Genomic DNA, 18145 nt, shown 5'->3' on the forward strand with positions numbered 1-18145 from the left:
CTCCTAGCTATTGTCACTGATCTGTAGAAAATTACAATTCCTGAGACCTGCAATTTACATCATTGCCTTCTTCTTACCATGACACAATTCTGGCAATCACCTTGTGATGAGATCAACATAGTTACCACCACATGCCGTGAAAGTCAGATGGTTTCTGGGCATGTGTTGGTGAAGTATGCCAATAAAAGTTAACCTGCTTATTAAAGTATCTATCATATGTGTCTCGCTCTCATACTGACTATGCAAAAATAGTGCAGTGATAGAAGGTAGTTACAAGAATTTGCCTTGAGCCAAAAGAACTACATAACCACTGATCCTATGCATGTGTTCAGCAATAGAATAATAAGATCAGACATTCTCTCATTTTAACAGGCCAAGTACTGCCAATCCAAAATCATTCCTCAGTCAAGAAATTCTCACTGACACTGAATATGAGTTTTTCGTGATTTGGTATTGTGTGGTTATCCCTGAATTCAGAAATCCTCTGGTGGGCTTTCCCCCCTGCTGAAGAGATTATTTGGTCTTGCCATTGCTCATGCTTATGAGATGATCCCATACCTTCCTGACTAAGCAGTCAACACAAAGGGGGGGGGGGAACAGAGGCGTTCTGCCTATTTGTCCATAAAATGTTTTTAGCTGGCTTCTTACCATATCCTTCTATTTAAATATTTTTAAATCATTCTTTCTTTAAGCTCCCTAGTTAGTACATTCATTGATTTTACTGGCTGATGTGTTCCGTAGCAGAACGCAGGTGGTTCAGAACCACCATCACTGCTGCGAGTGTCTAAAACACCACCACCAGTATTGCAGAACATCCCTGCTCTGCTGCTAATTTAAATTGAACAACTGCAATTTATGTGACACTCTGTCCATTATTTCCAATGGATTTAGCTCTGCACAACTGCGATTGTGCAATTTTAAGCAGTAGCGGAACAGGGAGGTTTTGCAACACCAAGGGCAGTGATTTAGGCACCTGCAGTAGTGCAGGAGGTTCTGATCCGCCCACATTGCGCTGTGCAACATGTCAACCACTATCTTTTACACACATAATGGCTGGTTCTACACAATGTCAACCTGTTTTTTAATCTTTTCGTTCATCTTCCAATGCGTACCTTTGTGTCACTCACATTTCTACTGCTACAACTGGCCAGAGCATACCGAAAAATTCTGGCTAAAAATATCTCAGGGTTCATGGGTGGATCCCTTTACTACCAAGTTTGGAAATGTTCAGAAAGAGTGCAAAATCCAAGGATGATATAACCACTAGCAAAAGGAGAACCTGTGTGAGAAAAGTGGATGAGAAATGGAAAAGACGACAGCAAGTAAAATACTAACATGGAGGTCACCAGTGAAAAACATACCAAGGAGTGTAAGGGACCTTCATAATTGGGAGATGATGCTGCTGCTGCTTGCCCTCCATTTCTAGACCAAACAGCTGTGCCTGCTAATAGTAAAATTGAAGTTACCATCGGAACTACACAAACAAAATGCCTTTTTCAAACATGTTGGATAGCATGGTAGATATAGAAATGCCATTTCTCAGATAGACATACAGACAGACTTCTGGAGTACTTCCAAAACATACATCTATTTATGAAAAAAAAAATCTTTGCAGCAAAATCTTTTAAGGAGGCCACAAAGCTCCCTAGACTATTTGCTAACAAATGAATTCACTGATTTGTCAGTTCTGCCTGCTAAAAGTTACACCGAAGATGGATGTGTCACTGGTGGAAGAAGACACAGCCCTATAAAAACAGCACTAAGGGAAAGTATGTCATTTTCCTAGCCATGGAATAAGGCATTATCTGGTATCACTGACAATATCCATGAATTTCCAAATCTGTGGCAGATTATCTATATATTTAGTTCTCTAAGGCAGGCATCCCCAAACTGCGGCCCTCCAGATGTTGCTGAACTACAACTCCCAGAATCCCTAGACACAATTTTTTGTGGCTGGGTATGCTGGAAGTTGTAGTTCAGCAACATCTGGAGGGCTGCAGTTTGGGGATGCCTGCTCTAAGGCATACCCATGGCTAATCCTGTGTGTGGCAGCTCTTGCGAGAGTTCGCAAGCAGAAGCACCTGATTGGGCAGTGGGGATTCCATATGCAGATAGGGAGAAGGAGCCTGTGAGAGCAGAAGCACCATGGTGATTAGGCATTGGGGATTCCATATGCAGATAGGGAGGAGGAGCCTGTGGCATTGTGGTGATTGGGCAATGGGTATTCCATATGCAGATGAGGAGGAGCCTGTGATAGTTAAGGTCAGTTGGAATGCAACTGTTACTAGTCAGAAGATGATCTTGATTGTAGAGGAGAAGAATCTATAGATAGATAGATACTGTAGATAGATAGATAGATAGCAAGCAGGCAGGGGTCTGTGAAGAGAGGAGTCGTGAGGGAGGAGAAGGAGGCTGCCGTTATGTGAATTAGATGAGGAAACAAGATGAACAAGATCTGTTAACTCAGGGAGGGAGGGAAAAAACATGAAGGGAGGGGGAAGAAAGAGTGGGGAAGAGCGAGTGGAGGAGAAAGAGAGAAAAAGAAGGGAGGTGAAGAGAGACAGAAGGAAGGGTGAGGGATGGGCCCGAGCCTGTCAGCAGCCTGAGGGGAATGAGTGGCTGTGGTGGTAGCAGTGAGGAAGGGCCTGGTCAACCACTGCTGCTGCTGCTGTGGGGAGGAGTAGGAGCGGGGCTCGGATGAGGAGGTCTCTGGGGATAGGAGGCTGCAGTTTGGCCAATAGGCGCCAGCAATGCTGCAGCCACGACCAAGAGAGATGAGAGGGATGGAAGCAATGGGATGGAGGAGGAGGAGCAGGAGTGCAGCTCAGGTGAGGGTGGGGAGATCTCTGAGGTGAGGAGGGCTGTGGCAGGGGGTGAGGGGAGCAAACAAGTACTAGTACGCAGATGCTCTGTGCAAGTTAAGCTAGTACTTTCTATTCTATGTGGACCACACACCATAATTCTGCTGTTCCATAAGTCCATAAGTTGGTCCAAAATGGACCAAGTGAAGGAAGAGTTCTTGGAAGGTTAAGCCTATTCACATTTTAATATTTTAAAGTAACTGGCCTTTCAAAAACTTGGTTTATTTTTACCATGAGGCCAAGATTGAAAGGGATTGCTTTTTATTTGTTTAGCTCTATTCAATCAGAGAGTTTTTGTTTTTGTTTTTGCTCTTAAAAGGTAGGAATACAAAAGGGTCAACAGTGTAAAGTTTCAGTTTTCTAATGAAGTCACACTGAACACTCAGGGATCAAATGTTGTTTTGGAAACTCTCCCTTGCAGATTGTGTTTATGAAGCAGAATAATCTGGATATTTGCAATGTCACTGCCCCCTTGTATGACACAACTGATCTTCAAGTTTTGCATAACAGTAGAACAAGCAACCTTTCTGAGACCTTCTGTGGCACGCTAGCCACCTTAACTAAAAACAACCTTTAAAACACTGATGAAAACAAAAGCAATCATCTCCACATCCAAATTAAGAGTCATGTTCTAAACACCCTGATGTCCTTTCTAGAGGCTTAGTAAAATTATACAGTATATCTTTATAACATTAATCAAACTGTGGTGGGGACAGGTAAAGACAATTATTACCAACCTTGAGCCTTATTTTTAACACAGATTTTTGATTTACTGCATGATGAAGCTGATTGACCTGATAGGGCCTTAGGACATCATTTTTTAAATATTTGGGATTCTTTTGCTTTAAAAAAATCAGTCTCATCAGTTATCCAATCACATAAATGTTGTCTGATGCAACTAAATAGTTCACACACTCTAGACACTCTAGCTCTGCCTTCAACTTCATTTTGAATTCCTTAGGCTATCAAGACAGGGACCCCTTCCACACAGCCTGCAAGAACTGCAAGATGTAGTCTTTAGGTGGTGGGTCTTTAGTACTGTAGAACTGGTGTAGCAAAAGCTATGACTATCTGCAAATCCATTAAACCCAAGAATCCACAGACCATTCAACTTCTACGACTGGAGAAAGGCACCAAAACACCTCCAGTATCATGCACACACATTTTGTTTTAGCCATTGCATCTTCATTGGAATGGAATAGGTTTTTGAAAAAAGATAAGCCCAGTGATAATGTTCTTACTCGAGTGGTATTTCATTCACATGTTTTAAAAAGTCTCTTTTATATATAATCCAACTCATCTATCATGTAGGTATAACATGGAAAACTTGATTTTAGGAATTGATACCCCAAATCCTGTGGTCTTTAGCAGGTAAACCTGTTTACTACGCAGTCTACTCCCTCCCTATAGCATTCAAATAGATCTGTCCATACTAGTGACTGGCTGGTTACCTGGCTGGCTGGTAAGCAATGTAGGGATGGGCTGGTTGGAAGATAAAGTGGTTGATATACTACACTTGTTAGATTGTAATAGAATTCATATCTTGTGTAGGCTTGGCAAGCTTTGACACTCTAGGACACAACTTTTCTGACTGAATGCTTTCTCCTTTTATGTTAACATTTCACTAGTGCTTCGCCAAGTGAGGCTATCTCATCTACTGCAACTGAATTGCCATTCAGATGACAGCTGTAACCTCTCCCTCATTTTTCTTGTAATCAAGTGCTCACGTAAACTCAACAATAAATGATTCCTAGTTTGCTAGAAAACTGAAATTGCTAGACAACTAATATACGTAATATCAGACTAAATGGCTTTCAGAGTATCTCCATTTATTTCAATAAGTAAAAAACTCAGGCTCTGTGTATTATTAATATGGTGGCTGACATAATTTCAGGTGTGATGTAGCTCTCATAGTCTGTACAGTTGGAGTATATTTAAGCACCTCCTACTTTTTATAAAGCTGAAATGTTCAGTAAAATATAATTTTAACCACAATACCTGAGAGCGAAGGGGGAGAACCAACAGGAGTTGAAGGATTTGATGAAAAGCTGTTGTTGGTGTGATCTGGAGAATAGATCTTTAAAAGACGATAAAGAATTAATCTAAAGCCATTCATGAATGGAGGCAGACAGAGGTAGGGCACTTATGTTAACTAGGAATGGTTAAAAACTCAATTTCCACTTACAGTCATCCCTCGCCAACCACAAGGGTTCCGTTCCTGGAAACCTTTGTGGTTGTCAAATTTGTGGTAGACAAGGCATTAACGTCAATGGGAAAGGGGAGGTTAGGGAAATTGTGGTCACAAAGCGACCGAAAACAATGTTAAAAATTGAAAGAATCGCTCCTCTGACCCCCCCAAAATGTCCCCTGACCCCTGGAAATAGTCTCCTGACCCCCCCAACTTACCCCCACCCCCCAAAATAAATAAATTACCAAATCATGAATACTCAGATTGCGGTTGGCGAGGGCGATCACAATTTCCCAGCTGCGGATACTCAAATTCGCGATTGGGAAAACCACGATAGGCAAGGAATGACTGTAATTATTACCTTATATCAGATACACACAAAAGAACCACTACAAGGAGTCAGAAAAGCATGACAAAAAGATCTCAAGGAAATAGATTGTTTTGATGATGGGCCAGTTCTAAAACTTTTGAAAAAAAGTTTATAAGAATCTTACTAACTTTCCCATGTAGTTTATAATTTTTACAATTTGAACTGTGGTGAAAATGTATTCCCCATGACAGATATAGGAAAAGAAGTTCTTTGATAACCACAACAGAATGAAGAATCTTTAGAAAAAGGAGTATTGAAAAAACAGCAGTGGGTAATGTTTACTATAAGCTCTACGGAATATCTCAGGGGCTATGAGAGGATACAGTGTGCAGTTCCTGGTCTGTCCTGTCCTGCTCAGGGTGGGTTCATATGTTATCTTATTGGAGTGATACATACAGGATAGTGCTTGATATCCTGAATAGGTGTAGCTGCCATCCTCACTCGGGACATTCTTAGATGTCATAGGTCACTGAATCTTATGTCAAACAATTATCAAACAATGGGGGTCATGCTAGGAACTTCTACTGGCTACCACTTAAAAAAAACTTGTGAACTCTTCCTTTGAGTTCTGCAAAGGTAATTAAATTAATTAACCCCACTGATCATCTCCCTGTGAATCAATGTCTCAGGTCATCACTTAAAAGAAATTTTCTGCTGCATCCGTTATACTGATATGGGAATCATCAGGCTAGCTTTTCTATTTCTAGCATATGCTGGTTGAACATAGAAAAATACTAATTCTCATGAGAATTCAGTGGAGCCCACTCTACCCAGAAAATAAATTACAGTGATGGTTCTTTAAAAAGTCAGCATATATTTGCAACAACATTTTTTAAAAAAATAAAGATTTGTTTTTGAACTCTGAGGTAGGAGGAATAAATAAAATTACTGGATTTGGGATAAGAAAGTAGTTGCCAGTGCATGGCAATTTGGGTTAACACTGACTTTGAAACATCAACCACTGTGAAGACACAGACAGACGGGGCCATTAAATATTAACCTGGCTATGCAAGAGTTCAGTTTCTACGAGTAGCTTCCACGTGGATTGCATAACAGTTAAATGGCCCCAACTTGTGGGTGGGAGCTGATGGGAATGCCGATTCTGTGAGAAGGACCTATATGATTGGCCCCACCCACATGTTTGGACCATTTAAAAGTTATACCAGCCGTGCAGGAGCTGCTCACAGAAAAGCAGCTCCCGCACAGCTAGGCTAATGTTTAAAGGGCCCCTGAGGCTAGAAAGGAAAACACAAAACTGAAAGCCAAATAGCTTCTCAATGAATCCTTTTCTCTGGCTCACTGCTCAAATTACATTTGAAAGTCACAGCTGCACTCATTCTTGCGGAGAGGATTTGTGTTGGGACAACTCTGGACACAGCCCATCCAATCCCTGGGATAAACACATGCATTATAGTTCCAACTTTTAAGAGTATGTCTACTCTTCAAACTTAAACAAGCTTCATTGTCAAGTCTTCCAAGGAATCTTGGGAAGTGTAGTTCTGTGACGTGCAACAAAGATGATGATCTCTAAAAAAGTATCCAGCATTCTCACAAAAGCTGAAGTCTCCAGCTTCTTGCAGGAAAACACATAACTGAAACTGGTTTATGATTGCTTTAGGTTTGTAGCGGATTTGACAACTCACCCTATCTTGCAAATGTAACAAGAGAAGAAGCAGTACCCAGAAGAACTACGGAACTAACTCTGCTACTGAGTGAAATCGTGCAGAGTTTCAGTTGTTTTGGAGGTAGTCGAGTGAATGGAAGATTGCAAAGCATGATCTGGAATCAACCCTTCACACCATATTAACTACGTTTTCTAGAGAGCTTTTTAAAAAACCAAAAACCAGTACAGCACTGCTTACTGTACATGTGCTTAGGTTACAATATTCTAACTAGCTGTCATAAAATAGATCCTGCTAAATATTTTTAAATATTCGGTAAATGATTCAGACTTGAATTCATGCTACAAAAATGATCCCAAAGCAAATATTTCCTTACAGATGCAAGTGCTTTCCCCAGTGCATCGCCTGTCTGTGAACTTCCTGCCGCTCCGCTTCCTCTGTTTGCTGAAAAACAAATGATTTAACATAAAGAAAGGCAGGGAGAATAATTCTGTTTTCTATTCTTGGATAGTGTATCCATAATTCAATTTAATTTTAATGTTAATTAACATGATATGAATATCTAATTAGCATTAAATTTATTTGCCATTGTAGATCTCAAACATGCAAGTTTCACAAATATGCTGCACCTCTGGTATTCCATGACCATAGGTTATAATTTCCCCCCAATGGGAATCTTCAGAGATTATCCTCTTCCCTCTATCTCTGGAACTCTTTTGGGGGAAACACTGGCTTGGGCCTTACGAATACTATCCCCTCTGTTCTCATCACCATAAGCAGAAGTGATTGACTGAAAATGAGATCATATGCTGCAAATAACCACGGGATCTCACTCATTTCTCCCTGCAAAGAGAAGATTCTCCACTGCTTTTAATTCTGTGTCTGCATGGAAGTAAATAATATGTCCAATTCTATATAGTGTTTTAATCTGACAGCAAGGACTGTGTGTTTATCATCGTCACCAGCCTCAAACAGGAAGAAAGGCAACCCTAGATCCAGAATCTTCAGGCCACTTTGAAAATCTATAAACAATCATACATCAAGGGGAGATAAAGGAATTCTGGCTTCTTCTGGGCTGAACTGTGCAGAGGGCCATTTTTAAGAAAGTATGTCCCTTGAATGAAACATGAGTGCAAACTAATAACTTGTAGAAAAACCTCTCATTAAATAAAGTATTTTATTTTAGAGGCAAAACAGAAAACAATGTAGCATAAAATTTGGTGAAACAAATCATGACTTCCATACAATCCCCTTTTCACTACGTTTTTGGGTAAAATTACCCACAGGGCTAAAAACACACATGCACACAAACACTCCCTAAAGTTCCTAGAGTCCACTGTCCAAGGAATCTGATATTGGCACTGACTGCATCGTCACAAAACCTCCAAGTGCTGGCCGGCTCTAAAAGTCTATAAGGCTAGGCACAAGAGCAGCCCCACCCAGGTTAGGGCAGCCCTACTTGGGCAGGGCTGCTTGAATGCAACGCTGGGATTAAGACAGATCCTGGTGCTGCCTCCTCCACAAGCCTGGGTTTTGAACCCAGATTTTTACCTGGGTTAAAGGGCGTGAGCGCACCCTCTACCCCAGGTATAGGCTCATGTGTATGCTTGGGCTGCACATAGCCTGAACACACACAGAGTTGGTCACTTAGAGCACCCAACTCCTAGGGAATCTCCCAATACACTGCACTCTTTGCGAGGTGCATTGTGGGATTCCTGGAGGCCGGGAAAACATGTCCTGGCCTCCAGAGATCCGTGCTGCTCTGTGCAGTGTGGATCGTGTGGGTCCACAAATGTGCACCAATGGGAACATCTTAAGAATATAAGAACAGCCCTGCTGGATCAGGTCTAAGGCCTATCTAGTCCAGCATCCTATTTCACACAGTGGCCCACCAGATGCCTCTGGGGAGCCCACAGCTAAGAGGTGAAGGCATGCCCTCTCTCCTGCTGTTGCTCCCCTGCAACTGGTATTGAGAGGCATCGTGCTTCTGAGGCTGGAGGTGGCCCACAGCCACCAGACTAATAGCCATTAATAGAAATGTCCTCCATGAATTGATCAAGGATTGCCTGGGTGGAAGGTAGGTCCATCCCTGCCTTCCCCCTGCCCACCCAGGCTTAGTGTATCTCCTATGCATACATCAAGTAGAATTTGAAAAAGAGAGGACCTTTAACTGATTTCCTCTTGTTTCAGCCTTAAAATCTTCTACCCACCTTGATAACCAGATCAGTCGTCTATGCCTTCAAACCTTTATCCAACTTAGAAATGGCCAAATCATGAATTTGGCCATTGCCTGACACCAGGCAATGAAGGTTGAGCAACCACACCTCCACCAGGCACAAAGCCTATTAAATTGAGAACTTTAAGACAAGGGAGGGGGTAGGCATAATTCATAAATTGCTCTTTGTGTGTGACAGACAGGACCAGACAAAGGAAATGGAATGCATACATGTCAGTTTGGACAGACTGCTCTGTAAAATTTGCTGGCTCCTCAAATAAAATTTGTACTTTTACAACAGCCCTAGCCCTATCAAGCAGGGAGCAGAGAATAGGCAGTAGACCATCAAGCTCAAAGTTAATTTCAGGTCTCTCCCAAAGGAGTACCTGAACAGCTAGGGGATAATGGCCTAACCAGTAGCTAAGGACAATAAATGGTGGGCCAAAAGTAAAATTAAAAACAATGATAGAATATTAATCTCTTATGGCAATTTTAGTTGACATTATCATGTCATTCAATTATACTGAAGGTGGATCAGTATTATTACTATTTCACTGATGTAAAAATAAAGTTGCAAATCATGTCCCAAATCTCCAGACAGTCCATGCATGACTTCCATCATTTCACAATATTTTTGGATTCAAGGATATTTAGAAAATTTGATGCCATGAGTTTAGAAATCATTGTTCCATGTTGACATCTCATAACTTTACATTACCGGCTTGACTACTGTAATGCGCTCTACGTGGGGCTGCCTTTGTACGTAGACCGGAAACTACAATTGGTACAGAATGCGGAAGCCAGATTGGTCTCTGGGACAACTCAAAGGGACCACATAACACCGGTTTTGAGGGAACTGCACTAGCTGCCTATATGTTTCCGGGTGAAATACGAAGTGCTGGTTATTACCTATAAAGCCCTTAACGGCTTGGGTCCAGGGTATTTAAGAGAGTGCCTCCTTTGTCATGAAACCTGACACGTGTTATGATCTGCTAGAGAGGTCCGGTTATGGTTGCCACTAGCTCGTTTGTGGCGACCCGAGACCAGACTTTCTCTGTGGCCGCCCCGGGGGCTTTGGAATATGCTCCCCGCTGAAATAAGAGCATCTCCTTCTCTGTTTGTTTTCAGGAAGACTTTCAAAACTCACCTGTTCACACAGGTTTTGAATTGTAATAATTTGTTTTAATATTTTTATGCTGTTTTATTTCTGTTTTATGCTACTGTTTTAATTGTTTTGTGTATTCTAATCTGTGCTGAATTTTAAATATTGTTTAAAATTTTGTACACCACATAGAGCTGTATATATCAGGTGGTAAAAAAAAGAGACAAACAAACAAACAAATAAATAAATAGGATCATATTTGAGCTGACCTCTGATGATTGCCAAAATAATTTTATTTATTTATTTATCTGACATATTTATAAACTGTCCAAAACTCACATCTCTGGGTGGTTTACAATAAAACACCACAAATTAAAACATCAAAACAATTTAAAAATTAAAAATAATTTTGAATTCTATAATTCTAATTAAAAGCCTGAACGAACAAATAAGGCTGTTCTCACGAGCAGCCTTTCCTGGGCTAGGCTGCTCATGTGGAGCGCTGGCACCTGCGTAGATCCCGGTGCTCCCACCCTGCCAAACCCAACTTCAAAGCCTGGCCATTAGCCAAGGTTAAGGGCTTGCGTGCTCCCTTAACTCGGCTGCTGGGATTGTGTGCAAGCTCAGGCTGCTTGCAGACTGAGTGCCTGTCTCATGGGGTTATCCCCTAATGCCTTGTGGGATACCTGGAGGCTGAGATACATTATCCCGGCCTCTGGAGAGCCACAGTACGTGCAGCAGCACGGATCGTGTGGGAGCGTGATCCGTGTTCCCAGCAGCAATTTCCAATCATCTGCGAGCAAGGTAGATGAAACCTTACTTTCCCGCCCATCCATGAGTATAGCTTCAGTGTGTCTTAAACAGCTTTTTAAAAAGTTGTCAAAACCCAGTGGGACCTTGTGCATACAAGCTCCCAGATTCAGGCATAAGGGTTCGGTGAAAGGGGCAAATTATGGGACACTGAACGGCACAAGGTTGTTGGTAGGTTGTTGTGAAGTTAAATGTCAACAAGGTAGGTTGTTGTGCAGTTAAACATCACTATGTATATTGTCCGGGCTCCTTGGAGGAAGAGGGGGATATAAAGGTAATAAATAAATAAATATAGCAAGCGGGAAGAGAGACCACTTCTATTTGGACCGGCTTGGATAGTGCTTAGTCCGATTGGTCTTCAGGTGATAAGGCTGCACAGTATGTGCCCTGTGAGCAGGCACATCCTTCCTACCTCCTGGCACACTTGCACATCATTCTTTAATTTGTAAGAGTGTGGTTCCTCCAAACCATCCCACTACACATACAAAAAACACTAGCTAAACTTTACATTGAAGTAATTTGTTCAAAGCACTCCACCTCCTTTCTAAGGAATTATGACCCAGCAGGTGGAAAGGACATCTGCACTCCCAGCATATGCACACATCCTCACCATATAAGGAAGGCCAGTTGGAACTAGCCCAGTAACTGCTAGTCTCCACGGAACAGAAAATAGACATGGATCCTGGTCATTTTTGACTTGAGGGCTGGTGAAAGATTTCTACTCAAATCGAGAAAAGATGATAAAGAAAATAGATGGAATGAAAGGTTTTTAAACTGCTTAAGCAGACAAATGGATTTTGAACCTATTTTTGTCAGAATGTCAGAAAGAAGGATCAGGTTTCAAACATGTTTTTACTTGCTCAAATGAGATCTCTGAAGAAGATACTGTATATTCTTTTTATGTGCTGTGATTTGTGCATTCAGATGTACATCCATGTTCATAAAATTAGAGATTATTTCCTCAGCACAAATATAGTCAATTAATTTGGCCCTTTACACCATACTGATTACCTTTACATTCACTGTGGGGCAACAGCAGATGTCTGCTGCATCAGGTATCCATAGCACCTAGCCACATAGTAGGATCAACTTTTACCATACCCCCACAACATAACTTTGAGTCGCAAAGGCATGATAAACTTCACCTTTTGCATGTTGCTATCTCTTTGCATGGTTACAGTCACAATGTTTTTGTTTTTTCAGCTGCCACAGTGCAACTAGGTCCACTGAATCACATCTCAAAAGCATACAGCTGGACAGGGTCCAAGAGGCCAGCAAGCTAATTTCCCCCAAATGCAAGGCAGGAAACTCTGCGCATCAATTACTCTACAGCTTCCCTCATTATAGTATCCTGCAAGTGGAGAGCAGAATTTACCATGCCAAGACAAAAGTGATCCCCAGATGGCTCAAGCAAGTGAGGTCATAGTCATGGAGGGCCCTCATCCCTCAAAAATATTCTAAAGCCTTCCCCTAAATTTTCAGTGAAATGAAATATTTATATTTAGCCCTTTTGTTTGTGGAGATATAAGAGCGGGGGGAAACTTGGGAGACAGTATTCTACCCAGTTGCCCTGTAAGAAGTAAACTTGCTCCTGTCTGCTAGTCAATGGGATGCCTGACAAGCATTAGGCACCCAAGTTTAAATATAATATGTTTTATTTTACTAATATCCAGTATTGTTAAATAACCTTAAACATATTAAGCTAACTATATTGAGATCCTGAGTGTTCTGCACTGAACATTTTGTACCTCACGAATGTGGTACAAAAATCCGGTGACATAATCCTGCTAAATGGGCAAAGAGGCACCTTTTTAACGTGGTGATTCTCTTTATTTAGCAGGGAGAGAGTAACTGGCCCTGTCCACCCCCAGCACAGTACCTCCAGTGACTGTTGCTGGTGTCTATCTCATGTTTCTTTTTAGATTGTGAGCCCTTTGCGGACAGGGATTCATCTTATTTATTTATTATTTCTCTGTGTAAACTGCCCTGAGCCATTTTTGGAAGGGCGGTATAGAAATCGAATGAATGAATGAATGAATGAATATTGGGTATCACGATAATGTCACCAGGAAATGGAAATATCAGGAAATAGGAAGGAGAAGGAGCACTAACAAAGTACCCCCTAATAATATTTATTTATTTTATTTATTTAAAATTTCTTGCATACCACCTCCTCCAAAGACTCTAGGTGGTAAACAATAACAATATTTTTTTTAAAAAATTAAAGGGCAAAAGCCTGGCGAAAAAAAGTAGGTTTTAAGAAGGGCCTTAAAAGTCACTAAGGAGGGGGCTGAACAAATCTGGCGGTGAGGGAGGTTGTTCCAAAGAAGAGGGCGGCCACAGAGAGGGCCCTCCTACGGGCCCAGACACCATGCACTACACCAGGGCCTGGGGCACTGCCAACTGAGAGGACCTCACAGGACATGATACAACCGGATGAGAGAGGTGATCTTGAAGATATACAGGTGCTAAGCCCATAAGGTCTTTGTAGGTGAGAATCAGCACTTTAAATTGGACCTGGAAGCGAACAGGCAGCCAGTGCAGCAACCATAAAGAGGCCACCCATGAATTACAAATAAAATGGCCAACCATGAGGAGACAGGCCGCTGCATCCTGGATAAGTTGAAGCTTCTGAGTAATTTTCGAAGGCAACCATAGGTAGGGCACATTACAGTAATCCAAACGAGAGGTAACAAAGGCATGAGTAACTGTTGCCAGGGCCTGCCAGTTGAGAAAAGGCCGTAACTGGAGAACCAGCCGAAGCTGGCCAAAGGCACCCATGACCACAGCTTCCACCTGCTGTTCAAGCAGGAGCTGCAAGTCCAGAAGGACCCACAGATCATGAACTGTCTCTCTCAAGGGAAGTGCAACCCCATCAAGAGATAAACTCACACACGACAACTGGCCAGATTGCAAACTGAACAAGAGCAACTGAGTCTTGGAGGGATTAAGCCTGAGCTTGTTTTGGCCCATCCAGGTCCTGACAGCCTCTAGGCACTGAGCCAGCACATGAACGGCATCACCAGGGGTAGAGATATAAAGCTGAGTATCACCAGCATACCCCAAACTGACAGATCACCAGGCCCAGTGGCTTCATGTAGAAGTTAAAGAGAATGGGAACAAGGACAGAGCCCTGTGGAACCCCACAAGAAAGCAGGCAGGACGCAGAACACACAACCCCAATCGACACTGACTGGAATCTGTGCTAGCTGAGCTGGACTAGATGGGCCTTGGGCCTGATCCAGCAGGGCTGTTCTTATGGTAGCAAGTATGACTTGTCCCATTAACTAAGCAGGGTCCACCCTGGTTGAATGGGAGACTAGAAGTGTGAGCACTGTAAGATATTCCCCTCAGGGGATGGAGCTGCTCTGGGAAGAGCAGAAGGTTCCAACTTCCCTCCCTGGCTTCTCCAAGATAGGGCTGAGAAAGATCTCTGCCTGCAACCTTGGAGAAGCCACTGCCAGTCTGTGAAGACAATACTGAGCTAGATAGACTAATGTTCTGACTCAGTATATGGCAGCTTCCTATGTTCCTAATCTCCCAGTGAGATAGGACCGGAACCACTGAAGAACAGTGCCCCCAAGGCCCAGTCCACGTAGGCCTACCAGAAGGATAGCATGGTCGATGGTATCGAAAGCCACTGAGAGATCAAAGAGAACCAAGAGAGGTGCGCTTCCCACATCAAGGTTACAATAAAGGTCATCCAACAGGCCGACCAATGCCGTTTCAGTGCTGTGCTGTGGCCTGAAACCCGACTGGCAAGGGTCCAGAAAATCAGTTTCTTCCAGGACTCTCATCAACTGAGCACAAAACACCTTCTCCAAAATCTTACCAAGAAAAGGAAGACTGGAGATCGGACAACAGTTATCCAGATTGTCAGGGCTGAGAGAAGGCTTCTTCAAGAGAGGGTAGACCACCGCCTCTTTAAGGGCTGATGGAACAAACCCCTTCCGAAGAGAAGAATTAACCCTCTCCCAAAGGCAGGAAAGAACATCCCCCCTCGTAATAATACATGTAGATCTGGAGGGATGATGTTGTAGAGCTGAATCCTGGTGTCACTTTTTAGAACTTAAGCACTGCATGTACAGCAGAGTCATATAAGAACTGACCCATCCATTTCACTAAAGAATCTAGCTTCAGGGCTCAACTTCCACAGACATGTAAAAGTTGACAGACTAACCAATAACACTGCAGTCTTGCTGCTGATTCTAGTTCTGTCAGACTCAAGGATAAAGCATTTTGATAAAGCAGTTGTAATGAAGAAGCTAGCAAAAAAAATAAAATCTCGAAACTACACACACAATCCCTCCACCCTGCAAAAACAACAACCCACGATCCAGCTTCTAATCATATTTTGCTAAATATAACAGACCTTTCTGAGCTGAACAGAAGCTATGGTTAGATGCAAGACAGAGAGTGAAAACTTGGGTCAATTTGATATTTTCACTCTTCTTAAGATAAGATGTACTGCCACAGCAGGATAAAAATTCATGTCCCTCCTGTGCCATATGACAGTTTATCACCCCACTGCACTGGAAGCTTAACACACTTGTAAAAAAATTAAGTGCAGTATTATGTGACTGTTCTAATAATAAAATCACAGTAAAACCGAAGCCTCCAGGGAAAGCACACATAATGTTTCCACTAAAAAAGCCACATACGGCCATGCGTCATGTCATTCAAACATGTCATTTAAAGTGAGAGTAGAAAGCAGGATTAATACATGAATGGGGCAGATATTCTAGAGTAATCTTTAGCATATGCTGCATTAAATCTATCCTGGTAAGTGGCTGCCTAAATGCCACATAGCTTTGAACCTTTGAAAACACATTGCAAAGACTTAAGCATCACTTTTCATTAAAATCCTCACGTGATCCACTCAGAAAATTTATTTTGCTTGGAGTCCAGTTCTCTTTGGGACACCAGCAGGAAATACACATAGTCTGCAAAGTTTCTCTCCTCTGGAGAGAAATCCCATTGCGCAAGTAACTTTAAGACAGCAGCCAGATAAGTAATTTAATAAAGCAAATGCTCTTTTACAGAGGAAAAATAATGGAGAACAAGACAAGCAACTGGGCTTATATTACACAAAAATGTAAATTCAGTTCCACTGATGCTGACTGGAGTTGACTTCAATGCACCAAGCAGTTTGATTGCCCGCTCTGATTTTTTCAAAATATATCTGAAAATGTATGCACATGAAATTTTCCCCTCTAAAACATCTGATGAAACCCATAACTTTTCCTCACAGAAAAGTGAAAAGGCAGAGAGAGAGGGAGAGAAACACAAGGAGCAAAAAAAGCCAAACGGCCGTTCGACTCACCCATTATGCTGTCTGTTCCGTTTGCGGGTGGTGTACAGGAAGAAGCGCTGTAATGGGTTGTGCCACTACGATGGAAAGTGGACATTGGAGGAAGACTGGAATTGATGTCTGCTGAGGAGTGTGATGGGTAGCTCTGTGATGGAAAGCACAACCAGAGAACATTTCAGATGGCAAAGAATGCATAACAAGTGATGCACTTTTGATTGACAATAATACTTCTCTTTCTTTCCATGTGTGCAGTGCGTAGACCACAGTTTTCTGGCCAGATCTTACTGCTTCAGAAAGATATGATGGTAATCTCCATTTATCTTATAGCTGTACAGTACACGCTACGGATGAAAAGCTCAGAGCTGTAATCACAAAGTGGGAAGTGGGGGCCTAGCTGCCTTAAGGATTCACCAGGCCCCCTGTTCAGTTAAATTAAATCAACACACTGAATAACAGGCATATTTAGGTTTTTACTGATTCACACTGACTTATGATGGACACCCCACAGTGACCCCCTTACCATCACATTTCTTTCTGAGGGCCTGGAAAAGCCAAGGATGTCAGGATTCACAGGTTTTACACTGGAAGCCCCGTAGACTGTGCACCAAAAGCAGCTCAGAGAGCCAATCATGTGCCATTGTCTGATAGAAAGTCCCCAGACTGGCTGCATTCCTTCAGTCTGGATAACTTGCCATTGAGGGGGGTCACCAGGTTACCCCTCTGCACTGCCAGTCTACTCAACTTCCACCAGCCAGGTGGCCTCTTCTGTGCAGAAGGCTAGAACAGATGAAGGTGTGGTCCTGCTCAGGCTTGGACTGCAGAGCCCACTCTTAAATAGGAACATAGGAAGCTGCCATATACTGAGTCAGACGGCAGCGACTTCTCCAAGGTTGCAGGCAGGAATCTCTTTCAGCCCTATCTTGAAGAAGCCAGAGAGGGAACTTGGAACCTTCTGCTCTTCCCAGAGCGGCTCTATCCCCTAAGGGGAATATCTTATAGTGCTCACACTTCTAGACTCCCTATCATATGCAACCAGGGCAGACCCTGCTTAGCTAAGGGGACAAGTCATGTTTGCTACCACAAGACCAGCTCTCCTCTTATACCATTTATATGACAGATGGACCGCATAAACATCAGAAGTGCTTGTCATGTTATATTTTAAAGAAATGGGATATGTTTGCAAATATTTATTTCCATTCTGATCTATCTCAAGGTGGGTTACATGTTTAAAACCACAATATATAAATGAACTCTAAAAATATTAATAAAGGTGAACACTGCAACTATTCCCATGCTTTACCACAAATTAAAAACAACTGTGTGATTTAGACAAAGCCAAACCAATTTGTCAGGTAGGTTTTAAGCTTTAATAGTAGACATTCCACACAGTGGAATGCTGGCAGAAGAGACCTGACAGGGCTGTTGCACACATGGCAAGCAGCCTCAGTATTGCAGTATCCGTGCAGCTGTGCAGCGCAAATGGACGTAGTGTTGCACAACTGCATGAATGGAGATGCTCCACTATGCAAAAGGTCAGCCACTACCTCCAATGCAACATACTAAACTCCCACTGTGAATCAATGCGAAAGACCGCCCTGAGTCATTTTTGGAAGGGTGGTATAGAAATCAAATGAATGAATGAATGAATGAATTTTAAAGTGCTAAA

General features: G+C 42.3%; 1 protein-coding gene across 27 annotated transcripts in view; it reads right to left on the reverse strand.

Annotated features, from left to right (window-relative positions):
- Positions 1-18145, reverse strand: part of TCF4 (transcription factor 4) — a 515439-nt gene that overhangs the window by 47965 nt on the left and 449329 nt on the right. For 23 of the 27 annotated variants that reach the window (XR_008314851.1, XM_053289328.1, XM_053289336.1 and 20 more), the window contains 4 exons: positions 16492-16624; positions 7418-7485; positions 4860-4938; positions 1362-1444 (listed from right to left, as the gene is read on the reverse strand). Coding sequence is in view for 26 of the 27 variants with exons in the window: in XM_053289328.1 (XP_053145303.1) it covers positions 1362-1444; positions 4860-4938; positions 7418-7485; positions 16492-16624 (363 nt within the window). In the remaining variant the exon portion in view is untranslated. The remainder of the gene's footprint in view (positions 1-1361; positions 1445-4859; positions 4939-7417; positions 7486-16491; positions 16625-18145) is intronic. The other 4 variants (XM_053289329.1, XM_053289331.1, XM_053289352.1 and 1 more) reach the window with 1 other exon arrangement.

This window comes from Hemicordylus capensis, chromosome 2 (genome assembly GCF_027244095.1).
Source record: "Hemicordylus capensis ecotype Gifberg chromosome 2, rHemCap1.1.pri, whole genome shotgun sequence".
In the NCBI taxonomy this organism is placed as follows: Eukaryota; Metazoa; Chordata; class Lepidosauria; order Squamata; family Cordylidae; genus Hemicordylus; species Hemicordylus capensis.